Source organism: Cottoperca gobio, unplaced genomic scaffold (genome assembly GCF_900634415.1).
Source record: "Cottoperca gobio unplaced genomic scaffold, fCotGob3.1 fCotGob3_104arrow_ctg1, whole genome shotgun sequence".
NCBI classification, from domain to species: domain Eukaryota; kingdom Metazoa; phylum Chordata; class Actinopteri; order Perciformes; family Bovichtidae; genus Cottoperca; species Cottoperca gobio.
In genome coordinates this window covers 329,740-354,349 of record NW_021166783.1, presented here as the reverse complement: position 1 = coordinate 354,349, position 24,610 = coordinate 329,740, and the positions used below count along the sequence as shown (strand labels likewise).

Sequence of the window (24,610 nt, the reverse complement as noted above, 5' to 3'; positions counted from 1 at the left end):
GTCGTTTTGTGTGTCTTTGTGGTCGTTTTGTGTGTCTTTGTAGTCGTTTTGTGTCTTTGTGGTCGTTTTGTGTCTCTTTGTGGTCGTTTTGTGTGTCTTTGTAGTCGTTTTGTGTCTTTGTGGTCGTTTTGTGTCTCTTTGTAGTCATGTTGCGTCTCTTTGTGGTCGTTTTGTGTCTCTTTGTGGTCGTTTTGTGTCTCTTTGTAGTCATGTTGCGTCTCTTTGTGGTCGTTTTGTGTCTCTTTGTGGTCGTTTTGTGTGTCTTTGTGGTCATTTTGTGTCTCATTGTGGTCATTTTGTGTGTCTTTGTAGTCGTTTTGTGTCTCTTTGTGGTCGTTTTGTATCTCTTTGTAGTCGTTTTGTGTCTTTGTGGTCATTTGTGTCTCTTTGTAGTCATGTTGGGTCTCTTTGTGGTCGTTGTTTGTGTCTTTGTGGTCGTTTTGTGTCTCTTTGTGGTCATTGTGTGTCTCTTTGTAGTCATGTTGCGTCTCTTTGTGGTCATTCTGTGTCTCTTTGTGGTCATTTTGTGTCTCTTATGCGCACACACACTCTACGTTGTAAAGGTTGCACACAAAAGAAGCCTTGGATATAAAATACTATAAGAAACACATTTTTTAATATTTGTCCCTGAGATTATTCGTGCACAGGTCTGTTAAGAGGTTTCCTTTGAGCGAGCAACTTTTGAAATCCGAAGAAAAGGTTTGAATTTTAAAACGTATCCTTCAGTCGTCGACGGCAAAGTGAACTCTTGGTGATATTTAATCTTGTGCAGAAGGTCGTCTTCAGCGTTTCTCAGCAAATCCTGCCGTCTCCTCGAATTCTAATAACACTATGAGATAAAACATCTTTCTTTTTTTAAAGTGCCACTTTATTACAAAAGTATAAACTTGACTGACATTTCATGAATAGTAATCTTGATATAAAACATTACAATCTTTTGCACTTTAGCACTTAAAATTACACGCTTTTTCGAGTACAAGACCCTGTAGTCTGAATAGCAAACACACAACATTAGCTGCCACATTTAACTTAGCTGGGCTCCCCAAGAACACGCCCGTAGCTTCATGGCTTCAAAAAACAACAAACAGAAAACACTGATCAGATTTACATTGCAGCCGTATTTTTTCCGCAGTTTGTGTCACAAGATAAAGTCATTCCAAAACACAACTAAACATAATAGAAAAAGATAGATTTTCTTGACACTGATGATATATTTATTATTCTTTCTCTTTTGTAATGTACATACACATTGCATCAACATACAGTATAATCACATTGTTTGCTGGGGATATTTGTCCGAATGAAATAACCGTCCAGGGTCTGAGGTGTAACTTTGTGGATCTTTAGAACGATGCTCTGCTGCTTCGCGAAAACCTTTTGCTTCACTTGTTTTATTTTTTGTAATTTCTGCAATATTTTTAACACTGATAACAGAAAGAGGAGAGAGTTCATCGATGGAGGAATACACATCATGTGGCTCCCCGAGCTGCACTATCGTCAAACCCAAGCAGATTCATATGACCACAAGGCAGCGACTATGTAGATGAACGCTCCACAGATGTGAGTGAGGACTGAGCAGAGGTGTGTGTGTGTGTGTGTGTGAGAGAGAGAGAGAGAGAGAGAGAGGCGGGGGGGGGGGGGTGAGTGGACTGTCTCCACCTTGCAGTTCTCTTTAGTCTTGTTTCACCTCCGTGTGTGTGTGGCGAGAGAAAGATAAACTCTCCTCTCTGCTGCACAGAGTCCCAAACATCCTTAATCTAACTGGCTTTGTGCTCTACAGAGAAATAAAGCAACACACTTAAAAAAAAACTTAAAAAAACAACCAACGACGATATTAACAAAAATAAAACATTCATATAGAGGTACCACATGACAGTGCTTTGATTTTTTTGGGGGGTTTTTCACTTTTTTTAGCATGCAACTCGTAGCAGGCAAAGTGCAGAAACAGGATCAACAAAGTAAAACACTTGATTTACAGACGGCAGTGGAGACAGTGTTCAGTCCATGTCAGATGAAGCAAAGCATGAAGGCAGGGCTGGGAGATACATAAGAGACTCCGTATCCTCTTAGCTTTTAGATATCGGCTGCATTACAGTAAAGCTTTAATAGGAATAAAACGCATTTAGCTCATTTCCGCGTATCATCGGCCGTCAAATAAACTAATTTGGAAAATACTGACGGTCGACGGATGCTACAATTGTGAAGCGAAAGTGTCTGCTTCCGTACAGCAGCACATTAAATGTCTCGTCTCGATATCGAGGCATTTGGTCAAAAATACTTTATTATATTCTCCGTATCGCCCAGCCCCACATGACGGAGGAATGTGTCGCGCTCGCTTTTTAAAACATGATGGTCTAAATTAGTCAAAGCTTTTTTAGGAGGAATGCAAAATGTGTGCAATTTATTTTGTTATAATACTCTCGTAATTGTTTCTCTTGGTCCCTGAGCTTTCAAGTATTTTTGATTAGTAATTCATTCCTTCTATATCATTTCAATCCCGTCCTGAATCACGTTCTTGACCAACTGCAGGAAGGCCTGCTCATGATAAGTGCTACCAAAAGATTTCACACAATGCTGTGATAAGAGTCCTGCTAGGACCTTCGTTTTACCCGCTATAATTGAGGAAGAATTTAGGCTTTTTTACTCAATTGTGCTTTGCACACATGTATCAGTAAAATAGAAGTGCTACTGTTACCTACAGATCGCTCTGTGGTGGTCTTGTGCTCATGTATTATTCACTACCTTTGGATTCTTTATAAGGTTTATAGATTGGACTTTGTGTTCAGCCCAGGTCACAACAGATCCACGTGACGTTATGAATGTAAACAGTATGTGTGGGGGAGCATGACAGTGGCTCAGCCGTCACTCCTCGTGGCATTAGATCAGCTCCTCGCTGGAAGGATCGGGGTCACGGTGCAGCCGCCGCCTCAGAGCCCGGTCACGTACATCTCCATGCCAGTCGTTGAAAGTGAAGATGGTGGTGGTGCTGGAGTTGGCGGAGCCCTGCTTCATGTCGCCGATGCTCTCGTACAGGTTCTCCCCCGGCAGCAGCAGGGCTTTGGCGGGAAGGTGCTGTAACTTGGGGGTCTGCTGTGTGGGCGGCGGCGGAGGCGGCTGCTGCTGCTGCAAGGGCTGCTGGGCTTTCTTCCTCCGCGGCCGCAGGGTGGCACACGTGTTTGGGGGCCTCTCTCGCTTCCAGGCACCTTCCATGTGCTCATAGGCCAGATCGCACTCCTCCGTCCCGATGGACTCGTAGCAGTGGTCGTCGAGCGGCCCTCCGATTGCTTTGCCCTCCTGAAGGGCCCACGTCTGGGGTTTGACCACGACACTGAAACCCCCGTCCCGGTCTCGGTCCCGGTCACCGCGACCCAAGGTCCGGAAGCCAGGATTGGCTGGGGGAGACCCCGGCACAGCTCGCTTTTTCTTTCCCGGTTTACACACCTTCGAGTACATCTCAGCCACCTGCAGTCAAATAACATGTCACTCACAATATGGGCTGTGAAAAAGACTTGAAAATAATAGTTGGACATTTTGGGAAATTTGCTCATTCATCAAGTCAGAAGAGAAGATCGCTCTCTACGGGTTAGCTTAGCTTAGCATAAAGACAGGAAATAGGGAGAAACAGCTAACCTGGCTCTATCCAAAAAGCTCTAAAGCTCACTTATTAAGATGTTAACCTGTTCGTTTAATCTAGGAATGCAACTAACCATCATTTTCATGATCGATCTGCAGATTATTTTCTAGACTCATTGATTAATCACTTGGTCTACAAGATCAAATGGTAATACTGTGCATGAGGCACAAACTGGAGCTGGATTAAATGCATTTAATATTTAATAGTGATATAATTTGAGTGACGTGCTGGGTCAAGCATATACATGACATGGGAACTGTAAATCAATGTAGTAAAATACATTTACACATGTGTAAAGGTGAACTGTCCCTTTAACAAATAAAGCAGGTTGATGCACTGAAGAGTCCTCTCTCACCACAGCAGCAGACGGTTGTATATTCTCCACCGTGTGAGCACCCAGCGGTCCCAGGGCTTTATTTTGGTGCATGAGCATCTCCTCTTCCTCCGGAGGCTTCCAGATGTACTGCTCTCCGTTGCCCATAAACATCACCTCCTGTCAACAGAGTCGGGGCACAGCTTGTCATTTGTTCATGAGTATTTGTGCATCTCAAAACAGCATTTTAAAAAACAGACCCGATGGGGTTCATGAAAGATAAATGAACCTCTTTAAACATGCAGAAGTGTTGTATCACAGCGAGCATTAGATTTGTATTAGATGTTTATACAGTATTGAGTGGATTTTCCCTGGAAGGTGAAGCTTGGGGAGGAACCATGTGCTTATTTTCTGGCTCAATTTCAACATGTTGCATCAGCCACGAGAGCATCAGTAGTAAACGGCCCTGCGAGCAGACAGCGTACACATGTAAGCCTGTGAACTGTGCGTGTTCCTGAACTCGAGTCACGGCAGACAGTGCGACCTCGCTGACCTCACGCTGGGCGCCACATGGTCTCCCACCGTCACTTGGAGGGGAGCGCAGAGCCTTTACATCCACAGCAAAAGCCGACAGCCTGCTGTTGCGAACATATGGACGAGGTGACACCGCTGAGAGCAGGAAAAATAAAACACTATCACCGATAAACTCAGCTCGCTGCCCGGACTTCAAAGTAAAAGCTAACAAATCACCGTGCACGAAGAAGCCGAGTGCAGGGAAAACTGCATCGTTGGCAATTACAAGCGTGAAGAACCTCTGCAGCATCAACAGGAAATCTGACAGTTATACTACATGGACGACACGCCGCTTATAAATGTGGTATACTGATGCTGACAAAGAACTACAGATGAAACATTCATCACGTCTATACATTAATCTAAGCCTGACGATCAGGACGAAGATCCACGAAAAACTGAGGCACGAGCTGCGTTCACGCTGGAAGCCGTGGATTAGATTTTTATAAATGTGGCCAATTTCAGATTCCAGGGTGACAGAACAACAACAACAGAGACTTCACACGCTTCGCACGGAAGTAAACACGCAGGCAACTGAAGTCAGCTTTTTACGGTTTCAGCGAATGCATGAGCAGACGATGACGAGGAGGAAGAGAGCCAAACGTTTCAATTATTGTTGAGCAATGGCTGCTAATTCTGCACAGAGTGTGTGTGGAGTCTCGAGTGTCAGAACGACTTCACTGGTTTGAGTCTTTAAACTTTGCTTTCAGGCTCTTAACTTTGACGCTGTAGCCACGTCCTTCTTTCCATATGCTTTCAAACACAGACCAGTTAAGATACAACCCCCCCCCCCCCCCCCCTTGTACAGAAGTGCCACCAATACCTCACTGTCCCTCAACCTCACCCAGTGACTCTCACCTGCGCAGAATTGTGGCGAATGTCCTGTGACGTAATAGTTGCATGAATTCCGATATGACTGGTGCAAAACTCAAACCTGCATCTGATTGAAGACGTGTGAAAGTGGATCAATCAGAATGAAAAAGATCAGATTCCAAAAGACAAACGTACATTCCTGGTAGATTCCTTTGTAATCCGAATGCTTTCACGTCTCACTTGTACCTGAAGCAACACACACATTTCCCTCCCCTGAGCCAGACTAACAGCGTGTTAGGGCCAGTTAAGTCACAAGGCATCAACCCGCGTCTTAAATCTGCTTTGTGTGATCTCGTCTGGAGAACCACGAGCGACTTAGCTGTTAACTTCCATCTCCCCCTCCAGCCAACACTTCTTCCCCTCCTGCAGCCCATAAAACTGAAACCTCCACAACATTACGAGATGAAGCCGTCCAGACTGATCACAAAGAAGATGTGTTGTTATTGCTTTTGTCTTCAGTGGCAACAATATGTGACAGACGTTTCTATGAAGAACCCGTTTTTGTGAGCGTTGGGGAGTAACTAGTTACGTGTTGTGTTACGTTATTAAATCACAAAATAAAAGTTGTTTTAATCAGTAACTGCGAACAACATGTCATTTACTTTAATTAGAAACTAATAAAAGGGTAGTGATTACGAAAGGTTTGCATCTGAATATATTGTTTTCGTTAAAAAGCAGAATATAACATTTATTCTGTTGCTTTGCATCTTTTCACCGTGCAGGTATTTTTAGATAACGCAGGTCAACAAAGCCACTGGGACAAATGTGACACCATCAAGGAGCTCCAGACAGGCTCCGCTCATTTGGCATTATGCACATTACTGTACAGTGTAAAGCTTGTTTACTGTCAACAACACATGTCACCTGATTGTGCAGTTTAAATCATTGTAAGAAAAATAATCTAAATGACATTACTTAGATAAACATTACATGTTCTTTAATCTCTTCCCATTAAAGAAATGTAATCTACAGACATGATCTAATCCTTACGCTCCCAAAGAAATATAAATTATTATATTATATATTATATAAATATAATTATATTATTAAATATTAACTAAATATTTATATTATATTAAATATTAATTACATATTTAAGTTATTAAATGCAATTAAAATAAAGATGAAATTATCTGTTCTAAAGTTTAAACTTTTACACAAATAATACAATGTTAAACCAAGTCCCCCCCCCCCCCCCCACACACAAAAACTTCATTTTATTTTAACAATCTTAACATAAGGTCCACTTACTAGCTTTTCCACTTTCAACTGCATCTCATGGTCTTCATCGGCGTATGGAGTTTGCCCAGTTGTCATGGAGATGAGATGCAGCTGAAAGCGCTGGAGAAAAGTTTTGAGTAAGTGCACCTTGTCCTTCATTTGTGTGTTTGTAAAGGTTCTGCACTACATCGAATGTAAAACAGTTTTAAATCATCACATGAAGAAGAAGTTACTCTACCGACCTTTGGGAACGCAGGGACGCTGAAGGCGTCCACGTTTCTGCGCGGCAACTTTGTGCTGTGAGGGTGTGGTGGAGGAGGGGCGGGATGTGACGGCGGGGCGTGTCGCGGTGGCGGCACCGGTGGCTCGGCCATATCTGTCCCGCTGTCTCTCTTTTGGGGCGCCTTGTCGGCCTTCCTCAGCTTCCTGACGCAGGCGTACTCGGCCGCCTCCGGAGGGTGAGGGTGAGGGGGAGACATGACCTGGGTCTCGGGTTCCGGCAGCCCTCCCTCCACGTCACCGTCTGGGTCCGGGGGCGCCGGGGTGTTGGCGGGGACGGCCGGAGGGGCCGGGGTGTCCGTCTGCCCGGCCCTGCCTACCATGGCGTACAGGGCATCGTCAGTACGTGTGGTGGAGGAGCCCCGGCCCACTTCAGAGTAAGTGTGCTCTCCGTCCTCTCCAGTCCCAGAGGGGATCTGGGGAAGCTGCCTGCCTTGAGAACGAAGGTCAGAGTTAGACCTGCTGGGCAGCAGCAGAAGGTCCATACTGCCCGGACCCAGCGTTGCCAGATGGGAAATGTTAAGTTATCGTACCAGAGCATACTCCAATTTACTTAATTCTTCTAACTACTATCTACTAACGTCAGGGTGTTTAAATTAGTTTTATTTTTTAAAGCAAGCTAACGTAGCTATGATACGTAGACTATAGAGTTATTTAGATACGAGTCCTAAAACCCGATTATCAATCAGCACTTCAGCACTTTGGTTAGCTTGTCTCGAAGGGTTAGGGTTAGATGCCTGATGTAAAGATCCTGACGCTGAAGAGATTTAAAAGTTTGTTCTACGTAAATTTCCCACTCATGAATTTTAAAGCTTTTACAGTCTTAAAAAGGTGGTTTGCTAACAAGTCGGGGACAAACATTAGTCGCCTTTAGTTTAGCGGTGATGACGTAAAGTCGTGATGAGCCTTACGTTAGCTTTTCACTTCTAACAGTTGCATTTACGCTTCAAAATTGTATTTATTTGTGAAGATTAGATTAGAAGTATCATAAAATGTTGTTTGCAACAGAGTTTATTTTTTGGAATAAAAAAAAATCTAATGGAAACTTCCCGTTTCTCTTGTGCGGGGGGGAACCAGTGCGATGCTAACTTTCTGGATTCGCCAACAAAAATCTTTAAATTATTAACGCCAAGCAGGTTTGGCTGGAAAGAGGTCACGTGAGCAGAGACGCGTGAACACAGACATGGCGTCTTTATTTTACTTTCCTGACGTTAAAGCGAGACACTACAGGCAAAACAATAGTTTTTTATACACAACACAACTAAAATACACCTTTAGCGGTTTATTTGAATAACTCACTAAAAGTTACATTACATATTACATAAAGCCTCATTTGCATATTTATTACATTTAAAAAAACTTGTAATACAAAATATTATTGTCTTAATGTAAGTAATCAACTGGTGAAGTTTCAAGGTGATATCTATTAGTTAAACTGTTTACACTATTCAAAAATGGTAATATTATCGTACATTATGGGATTATTAATCGTACATCTGGCAACTCTGGGGACCTTTTCTTTTTAGGAGCCTCTGAAAGGCACCATAAAACAAAACTCACACACGTTCACTCCTCTTTACTGGACAAACATTTATGAACATTAAAATCTCTCGCTGGTGGAGAGACAGAGAGAAAGTCTGGAGCCGACAGTGAACTGGGAGCTGGGTTTGAGAAAATGCGTCCAAATTGACTTTGTTCCACTGCAGTGGAAGCAGGACAAATACGAAGCAGGACGTATACGAAGCAGGACGTATACGAAGCAGGACGTATACGAAGCAGGACGTATACGAAGCAGGACGTATACGAAGCAGGACGTATGCTTATACTCCTTCAAACCCTCTCAGGCTTCTGTCACAGCGCCCACAAACAGCGCAGAGCTCCAGGACTCGTCTTGGCTCTCAGAGAGGGAGAGGTGCATGTTCAGGAGATAGAATAGTCCAGTGGATTAAGGCGGAGTTGTGAACGTAATGTGAGTTCTGTTTTAGGGTAAATTGCATTTGGGGTTTTGCATGAATTTAGGGCCGAATCAGATACGGAGAATGTCGAGGAAAGTGTGCGCACGACGCAAACGAAATGTTTATTTGCATTATTGGTGGTTTGTAATGTTGTTTTTGTGGATTCCAAGCCTGGCATTAAAAATAATAATAACAATAATAATAATAATAATAATAATAATAATAATAATACTTTTTTCTTTATAAAGCACTTTTCAAACTTAAACACAAAGATTTACAAAATAAATAAAAATCAGAACCCCATGTAAGACTAAGCCTGGCATTATTAAAAATATAATAATAATAATAATAATAATAATAACAACAATAATACACTTAACTTAAACAGTGCTTAAGTGCTTTCCAGGATAAAATATTTACAAAATGAAAGTAAATACAGAACATACAGTAATGAGCAACATGAGGACACACACACACACATCAACAATACCAAAGAACAAACTCTTGAACATATAACAGATAAAACAATGACAGTAAAGTTCTAATAAAACAGCATTAAATAGTCATATAAATATTAATGTAAAGGGATGAATTAGGATGAAGCTGAATCAGGACATGCTACAGTTGATTTTTGCATATTTTCCACATTGATGTGTGAAAACCTTGTATCTCCACTGACGACTTTACTTGAGTATTTTTATTTTCTGCTATTTTATATTTTATATTAATTATACTTAGCATTTTTACTCCACTACATTTATTTGACATTTTACATGATGCATTATTATTATTATTATTATTATTATTATTATTATTGTTATTGTTATTGTTATTGTGTCATGCATAAATAATATGACACCAGTAAAAGGCACCATTATTTATAAAAATAAATCAACAAATAATCTATCCTGACGTTTCCTCCCAAGCTTTAAAACATTAAATATAATGTGATTCATTCTCAACGTCTCTGTTTTACATCTTCAGTGTTCAAATGTGCAAATAAAAGGTTTTAAAAGTTACATTTTAAATCTACGCAGTGTTAAATCACTGATCTACGCAGTGAAGCACAAATTAGTGGTTATTCATTAGTGGTTAAAAACAGAATAATCTAATATTCTGCATAATAAGCACTTTTATTTTTAATACTTCTCCACATTTTCAATTCAGGACGTTTTCTTGTAATATTTTAAGGTATATTATTTATTACATTATTTAAAGTACTTCCTCCGCATGCTGCATGTACTTGTACTTAAAGATACTTCCTCCACCTCTGGTCACATTTTTCTCCTGAACTTTTACTTTAGAAACTTTAAGTACATTCAGCTAATAATACTTCTGTACTTTTACTCAAGTGAGATTTCACATGCATGCCCAAACAAAAACTAATAACTGCTTTTCTCTTTATAAAAGGTCTTTGGGCCGTCCTGGGCTGAGCATGAACACCGTCAGGAGATATCTGCTGAATTTAACCAAAAGTGCATTGGATTAGAGTTGCTGACTGCACCTTTAATGAGGCCATAAGTGCTTCGTCATGCAGCTAAAACACAAGCAGAACGTTTAATTCCATTAAGGAGATACGAGGTTTTCAGTCTGCAGAGCACAGGTCGGCGTTTTGTACGCGAAACACTCACTTTTCCCATTGCAGTTCATCTTGTTCATCTCAGTGTCCGATTTACTGATGGACCGCAGCTTCGACTGCCGGAGAATACCCTGCCCACACACACACACACACACACACACACACACAGACACACACACACACACACACACACACACACACACACACACACACACACACACACACACACACACACACACACACACACACACAGGGCCAGTTAAACACTAATTAAGACTGAAGACGTGTCCTCTGAATGATATTGTTCCCTGGTGACTGGAGTTGCAGCAGCGTGTTGAAACCTACCATGTCCATGAGACGGTGTTTTCCACCCTCGCCGGAAACATTGTGTGTCTTCCCCTTTCTGTGTAAACACAAGCAGGTACACTCTTACTACAGGTGTGCATGTGTGTATGTACCAGTGATGTTGCATTTACTCAAGAATGTACTTATGTTCAAATTTGAGGTACGTAAACTTGAGTATTTCCATTTTGAGCTACTTTAAACTTCTACTCTCGACATCTCAGAGGTAAATTTGTACTTTTTACTCCATTACAGTTATTTGAAAGCTTTAGTTCAGGAGCAACGTCAATGTTTTTGGTCAGAAATCTACTTGCACAAAGTAAATTTGTGTGTGTGTGTGTGTGTGTGTGTGTGTGTGTGTGTGTGTGTGTGTGTCTCACCTCTGGCAGCCCACGCAGAGCACCACGATGAGGATGGTGACAACAAAGGCTGAGGCAGCAGCGATAGCGCCCAGCAGCAGGACCTTGCCGTAGGGAGGAGCCGTGAAGTTCAGCCCGTCCTGCATGGAGGCCATGTGGGAGCGCTGACGCTCACTTACTCTCACACACACTCACACACACACACACACCCTTACAACTCATCCACGCAGGGAAGTGCAACGGTCTCTCTGGGATCTGCAGCGGGAAGAAGTGGAGCTTAATTACAAAATTGAGTTTAACCTTTACAAAACCTTAAGTAGGTGAAGGGAGCAGACGTTACGCCTCCGGCCTGAGCTTCTCCTTTACCTTGTTGCAGCGGAATACTGCGTCACGTGACGTAGACATCAAAATACACCAACAAAGAGGTGATCAAGTACATCAGTCCTGTGTTGTATGTGTAGCGAGACAGAGACATGTGTAATGTTCCTGAAGGTAACGTTTCCTCTCTCTCCTGTCATGGTGTCATCAGTCCTGTGTTGTATATGTAGTGAGACAGAGACATGTGTAATGTTCCTGAAGGTAACGTTTCCTCTCTCTCCTGTCATGGTGTCATCAGTCCTGTGTTGTATATGTAGTGAGACAGAGAAATGTGTAATGTCCCTGAAGGTAACGTTTCCTCTCTCACCTGTCATGGTGTCATCAGTCCTGTGTTGTATATGTAGCGAGACAGAGACATGTGTAATGTTCCTGAAGGTAACGTTTCCTCTCTCTCCTGTCATGGTGTCATCAGTCCTGTGTTGTATATGTAGTGAGACAGAGACATGTGTAATGTTCCTGAAGGTAACGTTTCCTCTCTCTCCTGTGATGGTGTCATCAGTCCTGTGTTGCATATGTAGTGAGACAGAGACACGTGTAATGTTCCTGAAGGTAACGTTTCCTCTCTCTCCTGTCATGGTGTCATCAGTCCTGTGTTGTATATGTAGTGAGACAGAGACATGTGTAATGTTCCTGAAGGTAACGTTTCCTCTCTCTCCTGTCATGGTGTCATCAGTCCTGTGTTGTATATGTAGTGAGACAGAGACATGTGTAATGTTCCTGAAGGTAACGTTTCCTCTCTCTCCTGTCATGGTGTCATCGGTCCTGTGTTGTATATGTAGTGAGACAGAGACATGTGTAATGTTCCTGAGGGTAACGTTTCCTCTCTCTCCTGTCATGGTGTCATCAGTCCTGTGTTGTATATGTAGTGAGACAGAGACATGTGTAATGTTCCTGAAGGTAACGTTTCCTCTCTCACCTGTCATGGTGTCATCAGTCCTGTGTTGTATATGTAGTGAGACAGAGACATGTGTAATGTTCCTGAAGGTAACGTTTCCTCTCTCCTGTCATCAGTCCTGTGTTGTATATGTAGTGAGACAGAGACATGTGTAATGTTCCTGAAGGTAACGTTTCCTCTCTCTCCTGTCATGGTGTCATCAGTCCTGTGTTGTATATGTAGTGAGACAGAGACATGTGTAATGTTCCTGAAGGTAACGTTTCCTCTCTCCTGTCATGGTGTCATCAGTCCTGTGTTGTATATGTAGTGAGACAGAGAAATGTGTAATGTCCCTGAAGGTAACGTTTCCTCTCTCCTGTCATGGTGTCATCGGTCCTGTGTTGTATATGTAGTGAGACAGAGACATGTGTAATGTTCCTGAGGGTAACGTTTCCTCTCTCCTGTCATGGTGTCATCAGTCCTGTGTTGTATATGTAGTGAGACAGAGACATGTGTAATGTTCCTGAAGGTAACGTTTCCTCTCTCTCCTGTCATGGTGTCATCAGTCCTGTGTTGTATATGTAGTGAGACAGAGACATGTGTAATGTCCCTGAAGGTAACGTTTCCTCTCTCCTGTCATGGTGTCATCAGTCCTGTGTTGTATATGTAGTGAGACAGAGACATGTGTAATGTCCCTGAAGGTAACGTTTCCTCTCTCTCCTGTCATGGTGTCGTCTCCCCTTTGAGCAGCGTCAGCGTTGTGTTTGGAACCAGAAGCTTCACAAACTGTCTGTTTATCCAGTTTTAAGACACTTTCTACATCCTGGTATTTTTAACTATATTTGAAGGATGAAGGATTTTAGTCCTGAACGTCTGGATCTTAAGTTCTCAGAGAAACAAGCTGAACAAACGTTAGCGGCAGCCGAACAGCGTGCAGGAGAAACTTTGATGTTTAACTCTGATGTTTGATTTAGAGGAGAGAAGAACTCCCATGATGCACCTCTGCTGCACCACCACACCAAACTCCATCTTTTGTTAAGTGGCAGAAAAATGACGTATTGTGCATTAAAAACAATCTGCTTTATAACTGAAATAAACCAGAGTATATGTCTGAATATTGGGAATCTGATTTGTTTGTCAGGTTGCTGCGATGTTTGTGCCTAAATATAATATATCCGATAAAAAGAAAAGAGGAAACATATTGAGGAGGTTTGATGAGATGCATGCCAGCAGCAGGCCGAAGAGACACAGAAGGAGACGAGTGTGAAAACAGAGCGAGCAGACAGAAACGTCTTTCTCTGCTTCTCCTCGCTGCTTGCCAGACAATGTCACATTTGGCAGTGTGTAATATGTTCCAAATAAACAATAAAAACACACGGAGCCAAGACAAAAAAACAACAAACAAGCTTGTTGTAATCTCCGTCAAAGCTCGCCATCTGTCTGCTGCGACTGTGTTTGTGTGTCGCGTCGTCGTTGTTGGGACGAGGATATTTAACCGATGTCCTCCCAGACAAAAGACAAACGATCAACGATCACATCTGACGCTTTAAACGTTTTTTAGTTTGGGATTAGGTCCCTGTTGAATCTTCATCGTCCAAATTACTTCAACAATTTGTCTGTAATGCGGCGAGCATCTTCTCCTACGGTTTGACAAACACTTGGACACCTCAATACATTTAATGTATTAAAGCACAGCACTGCAGTGGAGCTCTGTGCAGTTAGTGCGGCCTAATGATAATAATAATAATGTTCCTGCCTCTATAATCCGTTCATGACCAGGTCATTTAGTTAAATTTACTTTGGGGTTCATTATTCTTCATCACAGACAGATCGTATCCACTAAAAATGCACAACGACGACAGGATTCCATCAGATTCTTGCACACGTTCGTGCCCTCGATCTGGCACACGTGACCAAATGTAGCATTATTTTCCCGCTTTTTATAATTTTCTAGAATTCTCCTCTAAATGTGGCGTGTGTCGTCTCTGGACTCCAGGACTTAAAGGCAAACTGAGCAGGATAGTGCTTCTCAGTCATCACTTGGTGGGTTCTGTGTCTGCAGAGATCCTGCAGCCCTTTGCCTGGAGTCTTTTGTCTTTTCATTTGCTGTGTTCAGGACGTTTCTGGGCGTTAATCTCTATAAAAACATAACCCATCCAAGCAGAAGCTACCAAAATGGCGGGCACATCGCAGAAAAAAGGCAAATCAAGCGGACGAAGCTCGTTCCAAAACGAGAGTGAATCTGAGGTTGGACGAGGGACCAACTTTGAATTTTACAAAGTTCAAATGAACAAATCCTCTTCGTTGTGCCGCACAGAAAAACAACATCAGAAAGAGCCGCTGCATATTTACATTTAAACTACGTACGAGTCTCCAGCCACGGTGGAGCTTTGAGCTAAATGCTAACGTCGAAGTCTTACGTTGGAGTTCATTATACTTTAGTTACAAACAGATCTCACTAAGTCCACACGTACGCCGATGTTTTTAAAAACGTATCTTTGTGTTGGAAATGAACAGTTTTGTCCACCAGCCACTGAATAGAGTTTTTGGCTGGTAGCCGTCACCTCCTCAGTGAGGCGCCATGTCGTGCAGACGGTGCTAACAGGACCTCATCTATCACTGTATTGAGGAACAGAAACCTTACGGAGGTCACTTAGTGCTACATTATCCAACACTCACTACACACACACACACCACTTCCAACGTCACCGGTGTGTGCGTGTGTGTGTGTGTGTGTGTGTGAGAGAGAGAGAGAGAGAGACCCAACCTGCTCTCTGACCTTGACAGCGCTTCAATTGTGTTTTTCACGTTTTCATCTGGATGTAGAATTTTGTTTTTAAAAAGTGCTTTTGTGGACAGCAAACTCTCCAAATCAAAGACATCTTCTCTTTACTTGTACTACGTACTGTTGCATGCAGTACACCTTGAACTCTGACCCTTTGCTCATATATCTGACAGCAAAGGATTGTGGGTCAGAAAAGAGAGAAAAGCATGCAGGCTTGCATACTGCAACATGCGACCGGATGCAGTAGAACATCCTGGTATTTTCGTCACACTGCATTTGACATACTTTCTTTCTGGCGTACTAAATACTATGTTAGTATATCTATTGGCCTGCTTATAATAATACTCTGTTGTACGTGTGGAGGTCACTTTCATGTTTAATCCTCATATTCCTTCAGTCCAGCCAGGTGTGCAGATTTAGGCCACACCCACTCCCACCTGCCTGCGTGTCTGTGTTTGATTGACAGCAGAGCCTTCAGACTGACATGCAGGTCGGTGGACGGTTTGTTTAACGTGCTGCAGCTGAGCAGTTTATTATCTTCACAGCCTGCAGATTGACAGGAAGTGTTTGTTGTTCATCGAGCTGCAGCGGAAGATGTTCATGTCTGTAAATTAAATAATAATGAGACTAAAGTGTAGTTTGTTGTTCTGAGTCTGGGGCGCTCCTGTTGCTTTGCAAGGTTTTACAAATAAAAGCTCCATCTACGCAGATAAATTAATGCAAAACTAGAATCGCCATCACGAAAAGATGGAAAGATTCTCACTTTATGACTTTTTAAGTGATGAACAGAGCAGATGTGTGTTCTGAGACCAATCATATTTAATTTATTAATTTCAACTGGACTTTAACGTCTGTGGATTATTTTCTAAATGAATGGATGAAAATGTCAGATTATGAAAAATCCCAGTTTCTTAAAGTCTTTAAATGTCTTGTTTTGTCAAAAACCTAAAGATATTCACTTTAATATGATACAAAACAGAGAAAAGCAGCAACTCTCATATTTAAGAGGCTGAAAAAACTGCATTTAAAGACGTTTTTGTATGAAACATTACTTTAACGATTAACCGATGGTGATACATTTTCTGTCGATCGACTAATCGCAGCTCTGTGTTGGGTTATAGTCCCGGCTGTCGGGATGCACTGCCTCTAGTTTAATGCAGTTTCATCCATGTGGGAAAACTTCCCCTGATCTTTGCTTTGCTTCTTCTCCGTGAAAGTATTTACAGCGTCTTATTGTTCGCTCTTGTGTATCTGCGGACGGGACAGAAGTCTTTCTGGCTCTGCGTGATTCAAGTTCTGCAGACTTTGGAGGTAATTTGCATGTCTTTGAGGAGACGCAGCCGCAACCCCAACTGTTCTCCGCATGAAATCCAATTTGCACCATTTCTATACACGGACGTCTCGGTGTTTCTTTGCACGCGGCTCGTAGTTTCAGCTGCTTTGTTGTCGTGATTCAAATGAAGCCACGTTACTATCGATACGCTCCAAGTCTTGTTTTCCAACATTGGATATCCAACATCATTAATGCTTCTTTGAGCATGTATTAAATAATCCTCTGTACATCACTTACTCTTCCTGTGTTTCCTTGAACTCTTCCTGCCTCCTCAGTGAACAAAAAACAGAGAAAGGTCTCGATGAATTGAAGTAAATGAAGCCAAAAAACATCCAAATTTACAAACTTGTGCAGAATATTAAAGCCTCATCCATGCAGTCCATGCTCACGACTTCACACACACATGACTTCTCACTTTGGCTGTGTTTTAAAGGATTGCACCTGTAGAGCGTCAGTGTGTAGTTTGGTTTGATTTACAATGCAAATCTGCCTCTGGGTCGTGTTCTCCCTTTCACAATAAAAGCCCTAGACATAAAAACTGCATCCCTGAACACCAGAGAGCATTTCACTAAGATGCAACTCCGCAAAGTCTCTCACAGAAGCTTTCCCCCGGTAGCAGAAGAACAGGAGTAACGTCACCTGTGGAAACTCTACCAGGTAAAAGAGCGGAGAGGGAGAGTAATAAAGACACTACAGCAGTAAGTAACAGAACCTGCCTACTTATTATGATTACTTATTTATACCAGCAGGTGTTTAACTTCATCAGAGCATGCAGATCTTACGCTTCTTCCTTGCTGTGGACAGTAGCGTTAGCCAGGCTGCTAGCTGCTAGCGGTAGCCATGTTGCTAATAATAATAATAAAATAATAATAAGCTTTATTTGTATAGCACCTTTCATACAATAATTGTAGCCCAAAGTGCTTCACAGCAAAAACATAACAAGTACAAGATTAGACAGAATAAGAGCATTTACAGAACAACAATCACAGTGTTGATGTAAATGAGTCTGAAGTACCATTATAAAAATAGCAGAATTAAAATAGTATAAAATAACATTGGAAATCATGCCTAGTTTCCGTATCTGTGCCGTACTTAACGACCCTCCTGCCGGGAAATCACATTCATTACACCATTCTTGTTTTAAACTGTCAGAGCCATATTTTGAAAGCATGAAATGAACAATGGGCCCCTGTGGCCCTTCAGCTGGTTTACTCCCTTCAGTTAAAGCCAGTTTTTCTCCAATAATCTTACACATTTATCAGAGAAACTTCCTCTTTTTCCCGTGGTGAAACAGTCGATTTGATCTCAGGCTTTTCAAAAATACACACTCTGAAATGTATCTCAGTTACCTTTACACATTCAATGTTAAACCAGGCATAGCAAACATTTATTAAATCATTTAAATTAGTTTAAAGTGGCACCATTAAAAGGCTAAAGTAAAGAGATATAAAATATCACCATTAAAAGGCTAAAGTAAAGAGATATAAAATATCACCATTAAAAAGCTAAAGTAAAGAGATATAAAATATCACCATTAAAAGGCTAAAGTAAAGAGATATAACATATCACCATTAAAAGGCTAAAGTAAAGAGATATAAAATATCACTAATAAAAGGCTAAAGTAAAGAGATATAAAATATCACCATTAAAAGGCTAAAGTAAAGAGATATAAAATATCACCATTAAAAGTCTAAAGTAAAGAGATATAAAATATCACTATTAAAAGGCTAAAGTGAAGAGATATAAAATATCACCATTAAAAGGCTAAAGTAAAGAGATATAAAATATCACCATTAAAGGCTAAAGTAAAGAGATATAAAATATCACCATTAAAAGGTTAAAGTAAAGAGATATAAAATATCACCATTAAAAGACTAAAGTAAAGAGATATAAAATATCACTATTAAAAGACTAAAGTAAAGAGATATAAAATATCACCATTAAAAGCTAAGTAAGAGATATAAAATATCACCATTAAAAGGCTAAAGTAAAGAGATATAAAATATCACCATTAAAAGGCTAAAGTAAAGAGATATAAAATATCACTATTAAAAGGCTAAAGTGAAGAGATATAAAATATCACTATTAAAAGGCTAAAGTAAAGAGATATAAAATATCACCATTAAAAGGCTAAAGTAAAGAGATATAAAATATCACTATTAAAAGGCTAAAGTAAAGAGATATAAAATATCACCATTAAAAGGCTAAAGTAAAGAGATATGTTTGTACTTTTGAAGATATTGAGCGAGCTTGCCTCCATAATGTCTGCAGGTAAAGTGTTCCATAGCTTTGGTGCATAATTGATAAAGGCTGCATCCCCAATTTTCCTTTGGATGTTTCTGGGAACATTTAATAAACCAGTAGTGGATGATCGTAATGTTCTTGGGGCACATAGTTTATTAGAGAGTTGGCAGTGTAACTTGGTGCGGTTCCGTTTAGGGCTTTGTATACAAGAAGGAGGACCTTAAAGTAAAGTCTAAAAGTTACTGGAAGCCAGTGTAGAGCGGCTAACACTGGATTGATGTGGTCTCTCCTCTTGGTTCTAGTCAGCAGCCTCGCTGCAGCGTTCTGGATGAGCTGAAGTCTCTCCGTTGGTTTTTTTGGGAGGCCGGTAAAGAGTGCATAATGCATATATTATGCATAGTGCATAATGACATGTGATCACGTAGATCGATCTACTTGAGATTATTCTGCACGAGTTGTGTGAGAGTTTGTAAACAAATGTTTGACTCCATTTATTTTAATTCATCAAAGCTTTTCTCAGTTTTTTTGGATTCTTTGTTCAGTGTGAAGGCAGGAAGAGAAACGCAAGGTAAAGGTAACACGGGGGGAGTAACGGATATACAAAAGCTCATTTAGTGTTCCTTCAAGAAAGCAGCGGACATGTTTTCCCAGCATGTCTGTCTTGGGGGTATTTTCACAGACCTGCTTTAAACGCCACCGATTGATCCAGCACTGAGTGAGTGTAGTGAAATACTGGATGTAAAGAAGCACATGTGAGGTGTTTAACTTGCAGCTGCCACAGTGTCGGAGTCATTATACGCCGGGAGCAGATGATGAGAGGAGGCTGTCACATTTCCCAACAAGGTTTCCCGGCCTTCCTCCCCATGTCCACACCACCCCCCTCTTTGTCTGTGGAGCTGCAACTCCCAGCAGATTCCTGCAGGTGTTGCACTGACCAGAAGGAAACTGGAGCTTCATAATAATCATAAATATATTTACCGTCTGTTAAATATGATTCATGTTGTTCATGTTCTGGTCAATTTATCTTCCAGAACTGGTGTTCTGTGAGACGAGAGGAACATGAGAACATGAGAGTGTGTGTGTGTAACTGTGTGTGTAGATTTAAACTCTCCACAGCTACATTACATAACGCCTCATGTACATATTAAACACTTGTAATATAAACTTGTGTTGATGTGAGTCATGAAGTGGGGAAGCTTCATGATATCTGTTAGTTACATGTATGACTCTGTTCACCTGTAGTGTGTACAACATGTATGACCCTGTTCACCTGTAGTGTGTACAACATGTATGACTCTGTTCACCTGTAGTGTGTACAACATGTATGACCCTGTTCACCTGTAGTGTGTACAACATGTATGACCCTGTTCACCTGTAGTGTGTACAACATGTATGACTCTGTTCACCTGTAGTGTGTACAACATGTATGACTCTGTTCACCTGTAGTGTGTACAACATGTATGACCCTGTTCACCTGTAGTGTGTACAACATGTATGACCCTGTTCACCTGTAGTGTGTACAACATGTATGACCCTGTTCACCTGTAGTGTGTACAACATGTATGACTCTGTTCACCTGTAGTGTGTACAACATGTATGACTCTGTTCACCTGTAGTGTGTACAACATGTATGACCCTGTTCACCTGTAGTGTGTACAACATGTATGACTCTGTTCACCTGTAGTGTGTACAACATGTATGACTCTGTTCACCTGTAGTGTGTACAACATGTATGACCCTGTTCACCTGTAGTGTGTACAACATGTATGACTCTGTTCACCTGTAGTGTGTACAACATGTATGACTCTGTTCACCTGTAGTGTGTACAACATGTATGACTCTGTTCACCTGTAGTGTGTACAACATGTATGACTCTGTTCACCTGTAGTGTGTACAACATGTATGACTCTGTTCACCTGTAGTGTGTACAACATGTATGACTCTGTTCACCTGTAGTGTGTACAACATGTATGACCCTGTTCACCTGTAGTGTCTCCCCTTGAAACAAAGTAAAATATAAATAAATAAAAGTTCATTATTTACCTTTTGGGAACAAAATATCAGCAAATGAAGGTTTGAAAGTGAATCTATGAGCTTTAGGTTATTTTGCTGCATATAAAAAAATACAGATTTCTATTTATCGCTTTAAATTAATTTCATTATTGATTTAATCTGCCAGTGAAAAATGTTCAACGTCTTCAAATTTGCTGTTTTTGTTCGAGCAACAGTCCAAAAATATAAACAAAATATCGAATATTGAACTAAAGCAGCAAACACTCAGAGAGATTTCAGCATTTTTACTTAAAATACGAATAATCGGAACACAAAATATGTTCCGGTCGTCTTTCTGTCGACCTCTGATTGGTCGGAGAGAATCGTCACTAGCGCCTCCCGGGACGTCCTGCACAGCCAGAAGCGAGTCGATTAAACGCACCGTGAGCTGGAAACGTTTTAATCAACTAATAATCTTTATGCTTTTTTTTCATGCTAAATGATTTAAAGTGCTTAAAATCTTCAGTAAAGAGATAAAAATGAAAGTCTGGTGCACATTTTGTACGACTTTGTTAATATTCAAATGTAAAGAAATGTCGCAATGGAGGAAACGTAGCGATTAGTCGATGAACAGGAAATTATTTGAATATCAATTAATTAGAAATACATTTTTAAATAAATATAAAAAGTAATTCTTTAGAAAAAACTTCTAAAATATCTGATATGGCTGCAACAAATGTTCATCTGAAGATCTTTTTTTACGATTAATCGATGAATTGTTTAGTGAAATGTCAGAAAATAATGTAAAGTAGTAAATAAACGCTTGTTGCAAGTTTGCAAAGCTCAACGTGACTCTGATCTGAGAATCATGAGATGGAGGTGTGTTGTTCTGTGTTTTATAGACTATTAAACACAAGAAATCCATTAATAGAGAAAATCATTAGTTTGTGAATGAAACATTTCTACAGCTGCAGCAATTAGTCGACTAATTGTTAAAAAAATGTTTCCTGCAGAAATGTCTGTAAATGCTATATATATTATTAAATGTAATATTATATATATATATATATATATATTATTAAATGTAATATTATATATATATATATATATATATATATTATTAAATGTAATATTATATATATATATATATATATTATTAAATGTAATATATAATATTAAATATAATATTAGATATATATATAATATTAAATGTAATATTATATATATATATAATATTACATTTAATATTATATATATATATATTATTAAATGTAATATATATAATATTAAATAATATATATATATATATATATTATTAAATGTAATATTATATATATATAATATTACATTTAATATTATATATAAATATATATATATTATATTACATTTAATATATATCTATATATATATATATATATAATATTACATTTAATATTATTTATATATATATATATATATATATAATTACATTTAAATCCAAAGTGATGTCTTTAAATGTCTTGCTTTGTCCAAAACCCAAAGATATTCCCTTTAATATGATATGAAACAGAGAAAAGCAGCAGATCTCCATATTTAAGAGGCTAAAAACAGCCTTTTCTGACATTTATTTGAATGAAAAATTACTTTAAAGATGAATCAATTATCAAAATAGTTCAACTACTCAACTACTCTATTAATAGATTAACCGTCGCAGCTCATTGTTTAGATTCATCGATAATGAAAATGATCGTCAGCCCTTTATCACCTGTTGACTTGAATCTCATCTCAAAAATTAAATGTCTTTAAAGGAAACACACATTCAACAAATAGATCATATAAAAGATTAACTAAAAATACACATAAATTGTAAAGGCTCTTACTCCAACTCTTTCAAACAATGAAAGATAATGTTCATAGTTCAGTTTATGGCACAAAAGTCAAACAAGGAATTCTGCTGTAATCCTCATTAAAATGCATTTTTCTCGAGCACATTTCCCCGTACACTGCCTGCAGTGATGCAATAAATACCAGTCGGCTTTTTAATTTCTAGGAACATTTACACATCTTTTCATTATTAATAAAACTGGAGCTTCTTTCGACAAGCAGCGAGGCAGCAGTGTCCCCTCTGCTCAATCTGCTCAGGCTTTGATAAACCACCTGGGAGTTCATGTGGAGCGAGAACCTCACCCTCTGTGTGACACAAATAACAGCCGTGTGTGTGTGTGTGTGTGTGTGGGAGAGGGGGGGGGGGGGGGGAGAGAGGGGGAGACTGCTATTGTGTGAGAATGTGAATTAGGTCAAATGTTTGCTTGCAACAACGATTAACCATGCCCCTGTGAAGAAGAAAGCTGAGGCTCTCTGTCTTCATCTGTGCAGTAGCCTCTGATATTATTCACACACACAAAAAGAATCATTTCCTTCTGATCACATGACGCCTTACAGCTGCTGATGAGAGTTAAACGTGGAGGAAATCAGCATCAGCACCATGTTTTGTGTGTGTGTGTGTGTGTGTGTGTGTGTGTGTGTGTGTGTGTGGAGGTTGTGTGTGTGTGATGATGGCTCCCACTCAGTAGGCATCAATCACAGGCTGCCGGCTCGCCGCGCCTCTGGGCTCTGACACCTCAAACTGCAGTGATGCTGCTGACAACAGGTTACACACCACGACTCAAAATGATGCCTGAAAAAGCATGCATGCAGGGTGTGAAGGGGCTGGGGGGGGGGGGGGCTCGTGTAGGTGGAGAAAAATGAAGAAGCTGATGCAGTGTGGGGTTTCTTTTTTTTTGGGGGGGGTGATTTTGTTCTGTTTTTTCTCATCAAATCGTTTAATTTGCAGATCAAAGTGAGGATGGTGAAGGATGTCCCTGAGGTCAGCTGGCAACACGACAAAGCCCCACACCCCCTATTTATGAGGGAGGGAGGGGGGGGGGGGGGGTGCAAATGTTAACGGAAGGTCTAACGTTAATTATCTTTATGCTTCTCAGTCTGCAGGGATGTCACACAGAAACACGATGTGAGGTTTCCTCTCAGCAAAAAACAATGAAGTTCTTTGATGAATGCGTGCATTTTAATTTTTTTTCCGAGGGGGGGCTTTAAATCACAAAAAGGCAATGCAGTAACGTGCACACGTGTGAAATGTATGACCAGTGGAGATGAAAAGGCAGGGCGAGCACAAAGACAGAGAGAAAAACAGGCGGTGTAACATTTCGAGCATGAATAAAGGATGATGTGAACCTGCGCGTGCATCTTATCGAGCTGAATCTATAGGCACATATGAATGGAGCCCCCCCCCCCCTCCCTCCAGCCTGTCACATTGCGCTATAGCACCTCTGTACTCACTCAGCTCAGGTTTTGGGAGGCGCAGCATCCTTCACGTTCTGCTTCCCCTCGGACCCGGCGTTTAAACATCATCAATCAAAACAGCGATAACTTGCTTCCTCAGAAAAAAACAGGAATGCAGAATATTGCATGTGACATCCTTTTTTATGAGCGCCCGCTGACCCGCTCGTGCGCCCCTGTCCGCGCGCCTCTGCTCCCCCAGCCAGAAGGGAGGCTGGGCCGTGTTTTAACCCGCCTGCGTGCCGCTGTATCTCCGGGTTTATCTCCAGGTTCAGCTCCTCCGCGGTCCCTTAAGCCCCTTCCATCTGCACCCGCGTCCCCTCGGCTCGGCTACTGAGCTTCCATGTGACACAGGCAGAGCTGGAGACCCCCCCCCCCCCCAAATCTGAGTGTGTCTTTTGATTCTAGCGCCACCCCTTGGAAGGGTGGGGAAGTGCGCGTGAGGCTGTGCGTAATGAGATTGATCAGTCCCTGCTGAAGGTGCACGAGGAGCCTCTGGTTAGAGTCGGAACATTATTTACTCTCAGGTGTAAATCAGTTCTTTTAAAACCACCTGTTGAA

General features: G+C 40.8%; 1 protein-coding gene across 1 annotated transcript; it reads right to left on the bottom strand.

The window, feature by feature from the left end:
• Positions 1 to 1,199: 1,199 nt before the first annotated feature.
• On the bottom strand, positions 1,200 to 24,364 carry LOC115004485 (uncharacterized protein C6orf132 homolog). Its single transcript, XM_029426119.1, is given in 8 exon segments — positions 1,200 to 2,957; positions 2,959 to 3,462; positions 3,990 to 4,127; positions 6,857 to 7,326; positions 10,480 to 10,558; positions 10,773 to 10,830; positions 11,150 to 11,383; positions 24,050 to 24,364. Coding segments are annotated over 7 exon segments (1,413 nt in total). The 5' UTR covers positions 11,284 to 11,383; positions 24,050 to 24,364; the 3' UTR covers positions 1,200 to 2,927.
• Positions 24,365 to 24,610: the final 246 nt, after the last annotated feature.